At 39.4% G+C, this 17,072-nt stretch overlaps 1 protein-coding gene across 2 annotated transcripts in view; it reads right to left on the reverse strand.

The window, feature by feature from the left end:
* LOC150076434 (acyl-coenzyme A synthetase ACSM3, mitochondrial-like) overlaps positions 1 to 17,072 on the reverse strand; it is a 336,253-nt gene that overhangs the window by 250,408 nt on the left and 68,773 nt on the right. For both annotated transcript variants that reach the window (XM_090387091.1, XM_090387090.1), the window contains exon 2: positions 5,776 to 5,876. In XM_090387091.1, the coding sequence (XP_090243217.1) occupies positions 5,776 to 5,876 (101 nt within the window). The remainder of the gene's footprint in view (positions 1 to 5,775; positions 5,877 to 17,072) is intronic.

The following is a 17,072-nucleotide window of genomic DNA, read 5'->3' on the forward strand; positions in this document are numbered from 1 at the left end:
CTGTACAAATTGGAGCAGTATGGTATTAAGGGCAATTTGCTACAATGGATAAAAGGGTGGTTGAGTGGGAGAAGACAGAGAGTAGTAATCAACGGATGCTGCTATTCGTGGACCAATGTGATTAGTGGAGTTCCCCCGGGGTTCAGTGTAGGACCAACTTTTCTTTAGTGTATTAAATAAATTCTGTAATCCTTCCTCAGTCTGTCACTACTGCCATATCATCTGCAAATGTAATACTCTCAATAACCTTTCCCCTTCCTCATCGTCACTCTATACAGTTCTCTTTCATAAATATTTACTTTATAAAATGCCTCTAACTATTTTTTTTTTACATATATATTAAATAAAGTTATGGACAAACAATGCCTCAGTCCGACAATTCTTCTTATATCTAGGCTTTTAGTCTCACTTAGTCCTACCCTAACTATTACTTTTTTGTTTCTGTATAGCCAACTATTCATTCTATTTTACACTCCCAATCTGCTCTTATCCCTTCCAGTTCAATAATATTCAACAGTTTAACCCAGTCTATTTAACAAAAGCCTTCTCCAGATCTAAAAAACATATACAGCCACTCCCTGACTAACGTAATACTCAACTTATGGAAATTCAACTTTACATAAATTTTTGCCAGTCGGTGCAAACTGAAAACAATATGGAAATGTATTTTGCATCCCGAAGAAATAAATGGAGGTATCGTGAAAATAACATAACGTGAACCCAATAACACATTGCGTTTTTTTTTTTTTTTTTTTAATTTTCGCTATCTAACTATGCTATTTTTATCTCTAAAAGGTCATATTTATAATGGAAATTGCACTACCCTTTCATCGTTATCATATGTTACCGTTATAATAGTCAATTTTGAATGTCTCTGTGATATTTTTCTAAAACACATTTCTGGAGGTCACTACCATAAAACAATAAAAACAATTTGCACTTTCCAGTTTATTGACCTTTTCTGTTAGCACAATCTATTATAAATGGGTAGTAAACTCGATCTTATTGCATTTGCAGTAATGATAACTGGAATTATGTGGGTTTTTACATTACAGTATTATGGTGAAATGAGTTCCCCTTCATCTTCAATCATATAAAAAACATAAATTTTCAGAATCTTCTCTTCATTCCTATTTACTTATTACAATGGTGAAGGGAAACGGACCAACGGAAAGTGCAAGTGCTGGCAGTGCTAGGAAACCAAACAAAATTGATTTAGAAATGAAAATGATTAATTAAGAAGTACAAAGCAGGACAAAGTTTGTCATCTATTGCACGGAATTAGGTCTCGCTGCTTCAACAGTGAATATTATTTTAACAGACAGTGTGCGTATAAAAGAACATGTGAAAGGATCAATGTATTAGCATTAGCATTAGTAGAGGCATTTGATGCAAGAAAGCAAGCTTATGCAGCATCAGCCAAAAAAAAAAAAAAAAAAAAGTAACATAAATAATAAAAATAACCACTTCCACTTCACCCCTCTGTTCGTTCGAAATACCTGTCCAGCTGAGCCTTAAACTTATTTAGGCTATCAACTTCCACGACAAGGGATGGAAGTCTGTTCCACCCACCAACCACCCGCTGGCTAAAGGCAAATTTCCGCACATCTATCCTACATCTGTCTTTCCTCAATTTGAATTTATGCCCTCTCAGGTGATTTTTCTGAGCTAGAGGAAGAATCCCATCAGCATTGAGCATGCTCAAACCATTCAAGGCTTTGTACACCTCTATCAGATCACCCCGCTGGTGCCTAGTTTCCAGACACTGTAATTTGCAAAACTTAAGCCTTTCTTCGTAAGAGAACCCCTTTGTCCCATTCACCAATCTAGTTGCCCTTCTCTGTACTCGTTCCAGCAGCTCTACATCCTTCCTGAAATGAGGCCTCCAGGCCTGTATACAGTACTCTAGGTGTGGCCTGACCATTGCCTTATACAAGGGAATAATCACCTCCTTATCCCTGCTAGAAAAATTGCTATATATCATTGACAATACACCATGAGCTACTCTTGCAGCTCGTCTGCACTGCTCAGAGAACTTCATATCTGCCTGCACCACCACCCCCAGGTCCCCTTCATTCTCTACCACTGTCAGTGTAGTACCACAGAGTTGATACGTTGCTCTGGGGTTGCTGTTTCCCATATGTAGTACTTTACATTTGTCAATGTTAAACTTCATTTGCCACCTCGAAGCCCATCTGCTCAACCTTTCCAAATCCTGTTGCAGCAGCATAGTGTCAGTAGTGTCCTTGACAACCCTGCCGACCTTCGTATCGTCTGCAAACTTGGACATTAAGCCTGATATACCATCATCAATATCATTTATAAATACAGAAAACAATAAAGGCCCCAATACTGAACCCTGAGGGACTCCACTAATAACATTAGTCCACGATGAGCAGTGTCCATTGATTACCACTCTCTGTCTTCTCCCCCTCAACCACCCCTTTATCCATAGCAGCAACTTGCCTCCAATGCCACACTGCTCCAATTTGTGCAGCAGTCTTCCATGTGCAACAGTATCAAAAGCCTTTCTAAGATCCAAGTATATAATATCAAAGTTATTCCCTGCATCCAGTTCTTTTGTGACTACATAATAGTATCCAATCAAATTGGTCAGGCAAGACTTCCCCTTAACAAAACCATGCTGTGTCCTAGCTATAACTGAAGTCTTGTCTAGATGATCCTGCAGTGCTTCTTTCACCAGTGCCTCCATTAATTTTCCGGGAACAGAAGTTAAACTCACAGGTCTATAATTACTTGTGTCAGCCTTTGATCCCCCTTTGTGAATTGGGGTCACATTTGCACATCTCCAGTCAATGGGTACCTCCCCTGAGTCCAAGGAAGCTCTCATAATTATGGCTAAGGGTTTGCTTACCTCCTTTGCTGCCTCCTTTAATATAACTGGATAGATCCCATCCACCCCAGGTGCCTTTCTTGTGTTTATCTTCAACAATTTCTCCTCCACTTTGCTCTCAGTTATTACAAGATTCTCTAGCTTACTGCTAGAGTTGAATACACCTCTGGCATTCCCCTCGCTGAATAACTCCTCATGTGTGAATGTCGATGCAAAATATTCATTTAGTTTGTTAGCTACCCGAGCAGGGTCATCAACAGTTGACCCATCGATCTCAAGTGGACCAATCTGATTCATCCCCTTCCTTCTAGAGTTTACATAAGTAAAGAACTCTTTGCTGTTTTTCTTCGCATCCCTTGCCAAGGATCTCTCGTAATCTGCCTTCGCCTGCCTAACCTCCTTTGTAACTTGGTTACAGATCAACTTGTATCTATCATAGGCGTCCGTGTCACGTGTTAATTTGTATGTATCCCATGCATTTTTCTTCTCTGCCATATGCCTCATTAGTTCATCTGACAACCATTTAGGCCTAAACCTTGAACAATATTTCTTAGTTGGTATGTAAAGCCTAGTAGCTTCCACGATAAGTTCTTTGAATGCTTCCCATTTTGAATTTGCTGTTGGCAATATCATCAGTTGATCCCACTGTATAGAATTTAAATACTGTCTCAGTCCATTGTAGTCGCCTTTACGAAAGCAATACCCCTTCCCTTTACCCCTAATGGTAGTTACCTCTTTGAGTAACTCCCACTTCAGCACACTGTGATCACTGCCACCAAGTGGTTCATTTATCTGCAGATTCTTAATGCATGAAGAATCACTACTGATAATCAAATCAAGAGTATTACTCCCTCTAGTTGCCTCCCGAACATGCTGATGTAGAAAACAATCATCCAATAAATCCACAAAAGCCTTGCTACTGTGTGAGTGACCAGCCCCCAAATTCCAGTCAATATCTGGGAAATTAAAATCCCCCATTATAAGACTCTCTGATTTACTGGCCCACTCTATTTCTCCGAACAGTTTCTTATTATACTCATCAGAGTCATTAGGCCTATAGCACACTCCTACTCTCAATTTTGATCTCCCAATGCTTATGTCACACCAAACTGACTCGACACTGCACTGTCCAGCGATGTCGACTGGCTTCACTTCCTTGGATTTTATGTGTTTTTTAACTAATAGCATAACCCCTCCTCCCTTCCTATCCTGTCTATCCTTTCTGTAGACATTGTACTCCCCAAATTCCAGTTCTGCATTTCTTATATCTGTGTGACACCACGTCTCTGAAATCCCCACAATATCTGCCTTTGATGTTTTGAGCAATACCTCAAATTCATCAAATTTATTTACTAAACTCCTAGCATTGGTGTACACACAAGTATACATGCACCTGTTCTTTTTCTTAGCTACCCTAACACAACCCATGTGTTTACTTGTACCCCAATGATTCCCAGCAGTCTCTGAAATATCCTGCATCTTATTTTCCAGGCTGCGGCTCATTCCAATAGAAGCAGTGCAAGAATCACTTTCACCTCTGCCAGTGGCTACTGTTAATCTATTAGTCCTTGCATTCAAGCATTCAAGCATTCAATGCATTCAAGATCAACAGTAATCACAAAAGAGCCTTCAGGTGCTATATTGAAGATGGAAAAGCTATTAATAATACGGATCTGATGACTCACTTCTGGATCTGATTTTTCAAGTGAGTGCCCATGAATCTAATAGCCATTCAAGCAAAAGCAACAAGTATTTATGAAGATATTAAGGATAAGTACGGCAAACCCCAAGCCAAGTTCATGGCAAGCAACGAGGTTGTGGAAACGTGCTGGTTTCCACAACATTAAAGTATACAGTGACGATTCTGCAGCTACAGAGAAATTTTGTGATGTGTTGGGAAAAAACCCTTCTAAATCTCCACAGCTCTCAACTTTCACAGCGGCGTGCTTATCAGCTGGAGAGTTAATTCTGGCAACGATGCTCGAAAGATAAAACTTGCTGACATTATGCCCATCTCCTCTCTCTTTTTGTAATTTTATAATATTGAAATTTTTGTAATGTTGTACAATTTTGTAATTTTTCCTGTGCATGAGAAAAAAAAATTGAATAAATAATTCTATTTATATGTTCATCGAACATTTCTTTCTTGCTTCAATCAAATTTGCGAGTGCTGTATAAGCATTTAGGGAAATTCCGATTTATGTAGAGTTCCGTGGAATGCAACCCTTAAATAAGTCAGGGAGTGGCTGTATATGCATCTTTGTTCGTTTCCAAATGTCTTTCTGTCAACATTCTCATCACACCTATAAATAATAATAATATACATGTATGCACACTTATACATGTAATAAATTGTAAATATATTGGTATTAATTTACATATCTTTCTATTCCTAAGAAAGTGACTTTAATTCAAGTTCAGGATTGTATTCAGCATATAGGGTGCCCTTAAAATTTTAAATGATTTTTTTGCTTCAAAGGTCAACTTATCCACATGAATATATAGTAATTGATTTGGAAAAAGCCTTACAGACTCAAGTTAGAGAAGCTTGAGATATCAGCTATAAACAAAATGACTTGCAAAATAATTAAAATTACCTCATATGTCACTACTAAATTAACAGCAATACTTTCTTAAATAGTAACTCACCTCCATACTACAGAAGGATTACTGTTAATTTACTGGTTATTAAATGTAACTATTAACTTTTGGGTTAAAATTTGATAGAATTCATATCATACTTTAAAGAGTGAATTTATTTAAATAATAAACATATAATTTTATTTCCTTTCTTTTTCCTTTCACCACCAAGATCAGTGGGGAAATGGACATAAAAATATGTTTAATTTTATTTAAAATCTAAATTTACTTATTAAACAATGAGAAAAATTTTCAAAAATATAAATTAAAACCGACAATACTTTTTAGACTCTTTAGCCAGTTCTTGAAAATTCCACTTCACTTCTTTTTCATTATCTGAGATGAACCAGAACGCAGGGATCTTTGCATCTCTTTCTCCTGTCTGAAAATAATTTATCTAACAATTATTTTTGGATGGATAAAATCGTTTACAGCATGTATAGTGTTCTGAATTGAAAATTTAAACAACTAGAGCTCCAATATTTTACTAGTGACATATGATTCAAGAAAACAAATAAATCCATCAGCTCTAATAATTTGTCTAGTTCTTCCTTGAATTTATTCAAATAATCTACTTCCAACAGCAACAGATGGAAATTTGCATCAATCGACCACCCACTGGCTGAAGGCAAACCTCCACACATTTATACAGCAAACATCCATCCTTTGAATTTATGCTCCATCATGTGTGTAGTCTGAACAAGAGAAAGAATCCTATCAATGTTGAGCTTCCTCAATCCATTCAAAACCTTAAAAATCTCAATCAAATCCACTGATAGGTGCCTAGTCTCCAAACACTGCAATTTGCAGAACTCAAGCTTTTCTTGATAAGACCACTCTTTTGCTCCCTTCACTAACCTTATTGCCCTTCTCTGCATATATTCCAGAAGATCAACATCCTTCCAAAAATGAGGCCTCCAGACCTGTATGCAGTACTTCAGGTAGGGCCTAACCATTGTACAATGGGATATACACCTCCTCATCCTTGCTGGCAAAGTTCCTGATTTTTCATTCGCAAAAAACTCAATGAGCTTTCCTGGCAACAGTAGTATTAGCATTAGCATTAGGAGAGGCATACAATGCAAGAAGGAAAGCTTATGTAGCATCACCCAAAAAAAAAAAAAAAAAAAAAAAACCTCCCATTTCATCCCTCCATTTGTTCCAAATGCCTGTCCAGCTCAGCTTTAAATTTATTTAGGCTATCAACTTCCTCCAATCAACCACACGCTGGATAAAGGTAAACTTTTCCATATCCATTCTACAATTGTCTTCCCTCAATTTGAATTTATGCCCCCTCACGTTCTTAATCTGAGCAAGAGGAAGAATCTCATCAGAATTCAGCTTGCTCAACCCATTCAAGGCCTTATACACCTCAATCAGATCACTTTGCAGGTGCCTACTCTTCAGGTGCTGCAATTTACAGAACTTAAGCCTTTCTTGGTAAGAGCACCCCATTGTTCCCCTCACCAATCTTGTTGTCCTCCTTTGTACTCATTCTAGCAACTCTACATCCTTCTACATGTCAGCATTACTCAAAAAAGAACTTATCTGGCTACACAATTACCCCAAGGTCATTTTTATTTTTTACTACCCTGAGTGTAGCATTACATAGTTAATATGTTAATTTGGGATTACTGCTACCCATATCAAGTACCTTCATTTTTCAATGCTCATCTTCAACTGCCATTTCTCAGCCCATCTGCCCAATTTTTCTAGCTCTTGTTGCAGTAGCATAGTAGTAGTGGCATGTGATGCAAGAAAGCAAGTCTATGAGCTTATGCAGCATCAGCCAAAAAAAACACACCATTCCCTCCAAATGCCTGTCCAGTTCCTCCTTAAATTTATTCAACATATCAACTTCCACAACTACAGATGGAACTTTGTTCCAGCAATTAACCACCTGCTGGCTAAAGGCAAATTTCTGCACATCTATTCTACATCTGTCCTTTCTTAATTTGAATTTATGGCCCCTTAGGTTCGTAATCTGAACAAGTGGAAGGATCCCATCAGAATTCAGCATGCTCAACCCATTCAAGGACTTATACACCTCAATCAGATCACCGTGCAGGTGCCTAGTCTCCAGCCACTGCAATTTCCAGAACTTAAGCCTCTCTTGGTAAGAGGATTCCTTCATTCCCCTCACCAATCTTGTTGCCCTTCTCTGTACACGCTCAAGTAAATCTACATCCTTCCTAAAATGAGGCCTCCAGACCTGTATGCAGTACTCAAAGCGTGGCCTGACCATTGCCTTATACAGAGGGATAACCACTTCCTTTTCCCTGCTAGCAAAATTCCTAAATATCATTGACAAAACGCCATGACCTGCCCTGGCAGCCTGTCTGCATTGCTCAGAAAAATTCATATCTGACTGCACAATTACTCCCAGGTCTTTTTCATTTTCTACCACCTTAAGTGTAGTACCACACAGTTGGTACGTTTCTCTGGGGTTACTTCTACCCATATGCAGTATTTTGCATTTGTCAAGGTTAACTTCAGTTGTAACTTCTTAGCCCATCTGCCCAAATTATCTAGATCCTGTTGCAGTAGCACACTACCATTACTGTCATTAACAACCCTGCCAACCTTTGTATCATCTGCAAACTTCGACATTAAGCCTGATATACCTTCATCAATATCACTGATAAATATACAAAACAACAGTGGACCCAACACCGAACCCTGTGGGACTCCACTAATAACATTAGTCCACGAAGAGCAGCATCCATTGATTACCACCCTCTGTCTTCTCACACTGAACCATCCTTTAATCCATTGTAGCAACTTACCCTTAATACCATTCTGCTCCAATAGCCTTTCATGCGTAACAGTGTCAAAAGCTTTCCTGAAATCCAAATATATGGATCCAAATAAAAAAAATTATTTTTTGCATCCAGTTCCTTTGTAACTACATCATAATATCCTATCAAATTTGTCAGACAAGACTTTCCCTTAACAAACCCAGGCTGTGTCTGAATTATTGCTGCAGTCTTGTCTAGATGATCCTGCAATGCATCTTTAACCAGTGACTCCATTATTTTACCCGAAACAGAAGTTACACTAACTGGTCTGTAATTACTCGTGTCACCCTTCGATCCCCCTTTGTGAATTGGGGATACATTTGCACATTTCCAGTCCGTGGGAACCTCCCCTGAGTCCAAGGATGCTCTCATAATTATGGCTAAGGGTTTGCTTAGTTGCTTTGCCGTCTCTTTTAATATAACTGGATAGATCCCATCCACCCCAGGTTCTTTTCTCCTCCTCCAGTTATTACAAAATCATTAAGTATCCTGCTACAATTTGATAACCTTCTGTCATTTTCAAACCTTAATAATTCCTCATGTGTGAATGTAGATGCTAAATACTCATTCAGTTTGTTTGATATCTGAGCAGGATCATCAACAGTCGAAACATCAATGTCAAGTGGACCAATCCGATTCATCCCCTTCCTTTTAGAGTTTATATAAGTAAAGAAATCCTTGCTGTTTTTCTTAGCATCTTTTGCCAAGGATTTCTCGTAATCTGAGTTCGCCTGCCTAACCTCCTTTGTGACCTCATTACAGACTAGCTTATATCTGCCATAGGCTTCTGAGTTGCTTGATAATTTATATGCATCCCATGCATTTTTCTTCTCTGTTATGAGTCTCATTTGTTCATTCGATAACCATTTGGCCTAAACCTTGAACAATACCTTGATTACTGTCATTAACCACCCTGCCAACCTTTATATCATATGCAAACTTAGTCATTAGCTTGATATACCTTCATCAATATCAATTAATAAATATAGAAAACAACACCCAGGAACCAAACCCTGGTATACTCCACACATTAGTTTGTGAAGAACAGTGTCCATTAATAACCACTCTCTGTCTTCTCCCACTCACCCATCCCTTTATCCACAGCAGTAACTTGCCCTTTATGCCACACTCCAATTTATACAACAATCTTTTATGTGAAACGATATCAAAAGCTTTCCTGAAATACAGGTATATCATATTAGCATTAGCATTAGTAGAGGCATATGATGCAAGAAAGCAAGCTTATGCAGCATCAGCCAAAAAAAAAAAAAAAAAAACAACACACTTCCATTTCACCCCTCCGTTCGTTCAAAATACCTGTCCAGCTGAGCCTTAAATTTATTTAGGCTCTCAACTTCCACAACAAGGGATGGAAGTCTCTTCCACCAACCAACTTTCCACTGGCTAAAGGCAAATCTCCACACATCCATCCCACATCTGTCTTTCCTCAATTTGAATTTATGCCCTCTCAGGTGATTATTCTGAGCAGGAGGAAGGATCCCATCAGCATTGAGCATGCTCAAACCATTCAAGGCTTTATACACCTCTATCAGATCACCTCGCTGGTGCCTAGTCTCCAGACACTGTAATTTGCAAAATTTAAGCCTTTCTATATAAGAGCAACCCTTTGTTCCATTCACTAATCTTGTTGCACTTCTCTGTACTCGTTCCAGCAGCTCTACATCCTTCTTGAAATGAGGCCTCCAGAACTGTATACAGTACTCAAGGTGTGGCCTGACCATTGCCTTATACAAGGGAATAATCACCTCCTTATTCCTGCTAGAAAAATTCCTGTATATCACTGACAAGACACCATGAGCTACTCTTGCAGCCCGTCTGCACTCTCAGAGAACTTCATATCAGCCTACAGAATAACCCCCAGGTCCTTTTCATTCTCTAACACTGTCAGTTTGTACCAAACAGCTGATACGTTGCTCTGGGGTTGCTGTTTCCCATATGTAGTACTTTACATTTGTCAATGTTAAACTTCATTTGCCACCTCTCAGCCCATCTGCTCAACCTTTCCAGATGCTGTTGCAGCAGCATAGTGTCAATAGTGTCCTTAACAACACTGCCAACCTTTGTACTGTCTGCAAACTTGGATATTAAGCTTGATATACCATCATCAATATCATTTATAAATACAGAAAACCATAATGGACCCAACCCTGAGGGACTCCACTAATAACATTAGTCCACAATGAACAGTGTCCATTGATTACCACTCTTTGTTTTCTCCCACTCAACCATCCCTTTATCCGTAGCAGCAATTTGCCTCCAATGCTACACTTCTCTAATTTGTGCAGCAGTCTTCCATTTGCAACAGTATCAAAAGCCTTTCTGAGATCCAAATATATAATATCAAAGTTATTCCTTGCATCCAGTTCTTTTGTGACTGCATCATAGTATCCATTTAAATTCGTCAGGCAAGACCATTTCCCCTAACAAAACCATGCTGTGTCCAAGCTATAACTGAAGTCTTGTCTAGATGATTCTTTAACCAGGGCCTCCATTAATTTTCCTGGCACAGAAGTTAAACTTACAGGTCTATAATTACTTGTGTCAGCCTTTTTTAGCATTAGCATTAGCATTAGTAGAGGCATTTGATGCAAGAAAGCAAGCTTATGCAGCATCAGCCAAAAAAAAAAGAAAAAAAAAAAAAAAATTAACATAAATAAATAAAAATAACCACTTCCACTTCACCCCTCTGTTCGTTCGAAATACCTGTCCAGCTGAGCCTTAAACTTATTTAGGCTATCAACTTCCACAACAAGGGATGGAAGTCTGTTCCACCCACCAACCACCCGCTGGCTAAAGGCAAATTTCCGCACATCTATCCTACATCTGTCTTTCCTCAATTTGAATTTATGCCCTCTCAGGTGATTTTTCTGAGCTAGAGGAAGAATCCCATCAGCATTGAGCATGCTCAAACCATTCAAGGCTTTGTACACCTCTATCAGATCACCCCGCTGGTGCCTAGTTTCCAGACACTGTAATTTGCAAAACTTAAGCCTTTCTTCGTAAGAATCCCCTTTGTCCCATTCACCAATCTAGTTGCCCTTCTCTGTACTCGTTCCAGCAGCTCTACATCCTTCCTGAAATGAGGCCTCCAGGCCTGTATACAGTACTCTAGGTGTGGCCTGACCATTGCCTTATACAAGGGAATAATCACCTCCTTATCCCTGCTAGAAAAATTCCTATATATCATTGACAATACACCATGAGCTACTCTTGCAGCTCGTCTGCACTGCTCAGAGAACTTCATATCTGCCTGCACCACCACCCCCAGGTCCCTTTCATTCTCTATCACTGTCAGTGTAGTACCACAGAGTTGATACGCTGCTCTGGGGTTGCTGTTTCCCATATGTAGTACTTTACATTTGTCAATGTTAAACTTCATTTGCCACCTCGAAGCCCATCTGCTCAACCTTTCCAAATCCTGTTGCAGCAGCATAGTGTCAGTAGTGTCCTTGACAACCCTGCCAACCTTCGTATCGTCTGCAAACTTGGACATTAAGCCTGATATACCATCATCAATATCATTTATAAATACAGAAAACAATAAAGGCCCCAATACTGAACCCTGAGGGACTCCACTAATAACATTAGTCCACGATGAGCAGTGTCCATTGATTACCACTCTCTGTCTTCTCCCCCTCAACCACCCCTTTATCCATAGCAGCAACTTGCCTCCAATGCCACACTGCTCCAATTTGTGCAGCAGTCTTCCATGTGCAACAGTATCAAAAGCCTTTCTAAGATCCAAGTATATAATATCAAAGTTATTCCCTGCATCCAGTTCTTTTGTGACTGCATCATAGTATCCAATCAAATTGGTCAGGCAAGACTTCCCCTTAACAAAACCATGCTGTGTCCTAGCTATAACTGAAGTCTTGTCTAGATGATCCTGCAGTGCTTCTTTCACCAGTGCCTCCATTAATTTTCCGGGAACAGAAGTTAAACTCACAGGTCTATAATTACTTGTGTCAGCCTTTGATCCCCCTTTGTGAATTGGGGTCACATTTGCACATCTCCAGTCAATGGGTACCTCCCCTGAGTCCAAGGAAGCTCTCATAATTATGGCTAAGGGTTTGCTTACCTCCTTTGCTGCCTCCTTTAATATAACTGGATAGATCCCATCCACCCCAGGTGCCTTTCTTGTGTTTATCTTCAACAATTTCTCCTCCACTTTGCTCTCAGTTATTACAAGATTCTCTAGCTTACTGCTAGAGTTGAATACACCTCTGGCATTCCCCTCGCTGAATAACTCCTCATGTGTGAATGTCGATGCAAAATATTCATTTAGTTTGTTAGCTACCCGAGCAGGGTCATCAACAGTTGACCCATCGATCTCAAATGGACCGATCTGATTCATCCCCTTCCTTCTAGAGTTTACATAAGTAAAGAACTCTTTGCTGTTTTTCTTCGCATCCCTTGCCAAGGATCTCTCGTAATCTGCCTTCGCCTGCCTAACCTCTTTTGTAACTTGGTTACAGATCAACTTGTATCTATCATAGGCGTCCGTGTCACGTGTTAATTTGTATGTATCCCATGCATTTTTCTTCTCTGCCATATGCCTCATTAGTTCATCTGTCAACCATTTAGGCTTAAACCTTGAACAATATTTCTTAGTTGGTATGTAAAGCCTAGTAACTTCCACGATAAGTTCTTTGAATGCTTCCCATTTTCAATTTGCTGTTGGCAATATCATCAGTTGATCCCACTGTATAGAATTTAAATACTGTCTCAGTCCATTGTAGTCGCCTTTACGAAAGCAATACCCCTTCCCTTTACCCCTAATGGTAGTTACCTCTTTGAGTAACTCCCACTTCAGCACACTGTGATCACTGCCACCAAGTGGTTCATTTATCTGCAGATTCTTAATGCATGAAGAATCACTACTGATAATCAAATCAAGAGTATTACTCCCTCTAGTTGCCTCCCGAACATGCTGATGTAGAAAACAATCATCCAATAAATCCACAAAAGCCTTGCTACTGTGTGAGTGACCAGCCCCCAAATTCCAGTCAATATCTGGGAAATTAAAATCCCCCATTATAAGACTCTCTGATTTACTGGCCCACTCTATTTCTCCGAACAGTTTCTTATTATACTCATCAGAGTCATTGGGCCTATAGCACACTCCTACTCTCAATTTTGATCTCCCAATGCTTATGTCACACCAAACTGACTCGACACTGCACTGTCCAGCGATGTCGACTGGCTTCACTTCCTTGGATTTTATGTGTTTTTTAACTAATAGCATAACCCCTCCTCCCTTCCTATCCTGTCTATCCTTTCTGTAGACGTTGTACTCCCCAAATTCCAGTTCTGCATTTCTTATATCTGTGTGACACCACGTCTCTGAAATCCCCACAATATCTGCCTTTGATGTTTTGAGCAATACCTCAAATTCATCAAATTTATTTACTAAACTCCTAGCATTGGTGTACACACAAGTATACATGCACCTGTTCTTTTTCTTAGCTACCCTAACACAACCCATGTGTTTACTTGTACCCCAATGATTCCCAGCAGTCTCTGAAATATCCTGCATCTTATTTTCCAGGCTGCGGCTCATTCCAATAGAAGCAGTGCAAGAATCACTTTCACCTCTGCCAGTGGCTACTGTTAATCTATTAGTCCTTGTATCCCCCCCAATCTAGCAGTTTTCCGACCCACCTAACATTGCCTCGATGGCATCAGCAAACATTCTTGCACCCTTTCTATTTAAGTGTATCCTATCCCTGTAGAAGCAGTCTCTCCTGTTAACAAGTACAGACCAGGCTGAAAAAAATTCTACCCCTTGAGCCCTGCACAATCTTTCCAGGGCCGAATTGATTGACAGGGCTCTCATCATGTACTCCCTCCTATCGTGTCTGGGCAGAATTGCAGACACTTTCAATTTCAACCCTAATTCACGGCTTTTTTTCATCAGTGACTTTCATCCTCCTTTGTGAATTGCAGTCACATTTGCACATCTCCAGTCCATGGGTACCTCCCGAGTCCAAGCAAGCTCTCATAATTATGGCTAAGGGTCTGCTTACTTCCTTTGCTGCCTCCTTTAATATAACTGGATAAATCCCATCCATCCCAGGTGCCTTTCTTGCGTTCATCTTCAACAATTTCTTCTCCACTTTACTCTCAGTTATTACAAGATTATCTAGCTTACTGCCAGAGTTGAATAAACCTCTGGCATTCCCCTTGCTGAATAGCTCTCATGTGTGAATGTCGATGCAAAATATTCATTTAGTTTGTTAGCTACCTGAGCAGGATCATCAACAGTTGAACCATCGATATCAAGTGGGCCAATCTGATTCATCCCCTTCCTTCTAGAGTTTACATAAGTAAAGAACTCTTTTTCTGTTTTTCTTTGCATCCTTTGCCAAAGATTTCTCGTAATCTGCCTTCGCCTGCCTAACCTCCATTGTAACTTGGCTACAGATCAGCTTATATCTATCATAGGCTTCCATGTCACCCATTAATTTATATGTATCCCATGCATTTTTCTTCTCTGCCATATGTCCCATTACTTCATCTGACATCCATTTAGGCCTAAACCTTGAACAACATTTCTTAGTTGGTATGTAAAGCCCAGTAGATTCCAAGATAAGTTCCCATTTTGAATTTCTGTTGGTAACATCATCAGTTGGTCCCACTGTATAGAATTTAAATACTGTCTCAGACCATTGTAGTTGCCTTTATGAAAGCAAAAACCCTTCCCTTTACTCCTGATGGTAGTTACCTCTTTGAGTAAATCTCACTTCAGCACACTGTGATCACTGCCACCTAGTTGTTCCTTTATCTGCAGATTCTTAATGCATGAAGAATCACTACTGATAATCAGATCAAGAGTATTACTCCCTCTAATTGCCTCCCGAACATGCTGATGTAAAAAACAATCATCCAATAAATCCACAAAAGCCTTGCTAGTGTGTGCGTGACCAACTCACTAATTCCAGTCTATATCTGGGAAATTAAAATCCCCCATTATAAGAATCTGATTTACCGGCCCACTCTATTTCCCTGTACAGTTTCTTATTATGCTCATCAGAGTCATTAGGCCTATAGCACACTCCTACTGTCAATTTTGATCTCCCAATGCTTATGTCACACCAAACTGACTCGAGACTGCACTGTCCCGCAATGTCGACTGGCTTCACTTCCTTGGATTTTATGTGTTTCTTAACTAATAGCATAACCCCTCCTCCCTTCCTATCCTGTCTATCCTTTCTGTACACATTGTACTCCCCAAATTCCAGTTCTGCATTCCTTATATCTATGTGACACCACTTCTCTGATATCCCAACAATATCTGCCTTTGATGCTTTGAGCAATACCTCAAATTCATCAAATTTATTTAGCAAACTCCTAGCATTGGTGTACACGCAAGTATACATGCACCTGTTCCTATTCTTAGCTACCCTAACACAACCCATGTGTTTACTTGTACCACAATGATGCCCAGCAGTCTCTGAAATATCCTGCATTCTGTTTTCCAGGCTGCTGCTCATTCCAATAGAAACAGTGCAAGAATCACTTTCACTTCTGCCAGTGGCTACTGTTAATCTATTAGTCCTTGTATCCCCTCCAAGCTAGCAGTTTTCCGACCCATCTAACACTGTCTTGATAGCATCAGCAAATATTTTTGCACCTTTTCTATTTAAGTGTATCCCATCCCTGTAGAAGCAGTCTCTCTTGTTAACAAGTACAGACCAGGCTGAAAAAAATTCTATCCCTTGAGCCTTGCACAATCTTTCCAGGGCGGAATTGATTCGTGTCTGGGCAGAATTGCAGATACTTTCAAATTCAACCCTAATTCACGGCTTTTTTTCAAAATTATCAAAATTATTTTTTGCATCAAGTTCCTGTGTTATCATTCTTACTTTTTTAATACTTTGGCATGAACACCAGGTCAGAGGAGTTCAGAAAAAAATCACAAATATAATCGTTAATCATATTTAGCAGTCATATTTTTTTTTTTTTTTTTTTTTGATTTGGTAGTTGTTGGCGCATCGGCTTCTGTGGCCATATTGCACCTCCCAAGGTTTTTGCAGTACTTTGATCCAAGCCCGAGGCGGGAATCGAACCCGCGACCTTTGGGTTGCCGGGCAGGTACTTTACCCACTCGGCTAGCCCGGTCGGCTTAGCAGTCATATGATTGTATCACATTCCACTGAAAGAGCATGTGCTACAGCACTCTCACTCCTCACCACTTGGCTACATGCTGCATCAAAGTATCCAATCAGATCATTATAAAATATGAAGATCAATGAAAGGCTTCTATATACCCACAGGCTTTTAGATACTTTACTAGCTAGAAACTACTTTCAGCAAAGAGCCAGGTTAGATTTCAGAAAATTGCTGATTACAATATTCACTAATTGCTACAACATCTGGATTACAAAAAACAATACCTTATATCAATAAATAAAAAAACATACACAATATCAGTTTTTAATCCTGACTTGTTAGCTTACATACTATGAAATTTGAACATGAATTGTTTCTTCAGATATAATATATATCTTGATGGATGCTTTATAGTAACTTTTTCAATCTGTTAGCAAGAACCATTTTGATTAATAGAAACCACAAAATTTTCTTGAACCCGATTGAAACGTTTAAGGCAATAAGTGGATTGAGTAAACTAAATTTGATGGCATCTTTAGTCTTTCTCAGATAACATACATAACGGGACATAAATTTAAATTGAAAAAGGATAGTTGCAGGACAGATGCACGAAAATTTGCTTTCAACCAGACAATAGTTTGATTGTT

The sequence above is a fragment of the Mastigoproctus giganteus genome, chromosome 13 (assembly GCF_048544385.1).
Source record: "Mastigoproctus giganteus isolate SK-2022 chromosome 13, ASM4854438v1, whole genome shotgun sequence".
In the NCBI taxonomy this organism is placed as follows: domain Eukaryota; kingdom Metazoa; phylum Arthropoda; class Arachnida; order Uropygi; family Thelyphonidae; genus Mastigoproctus; species Mastigoproctus giganteus.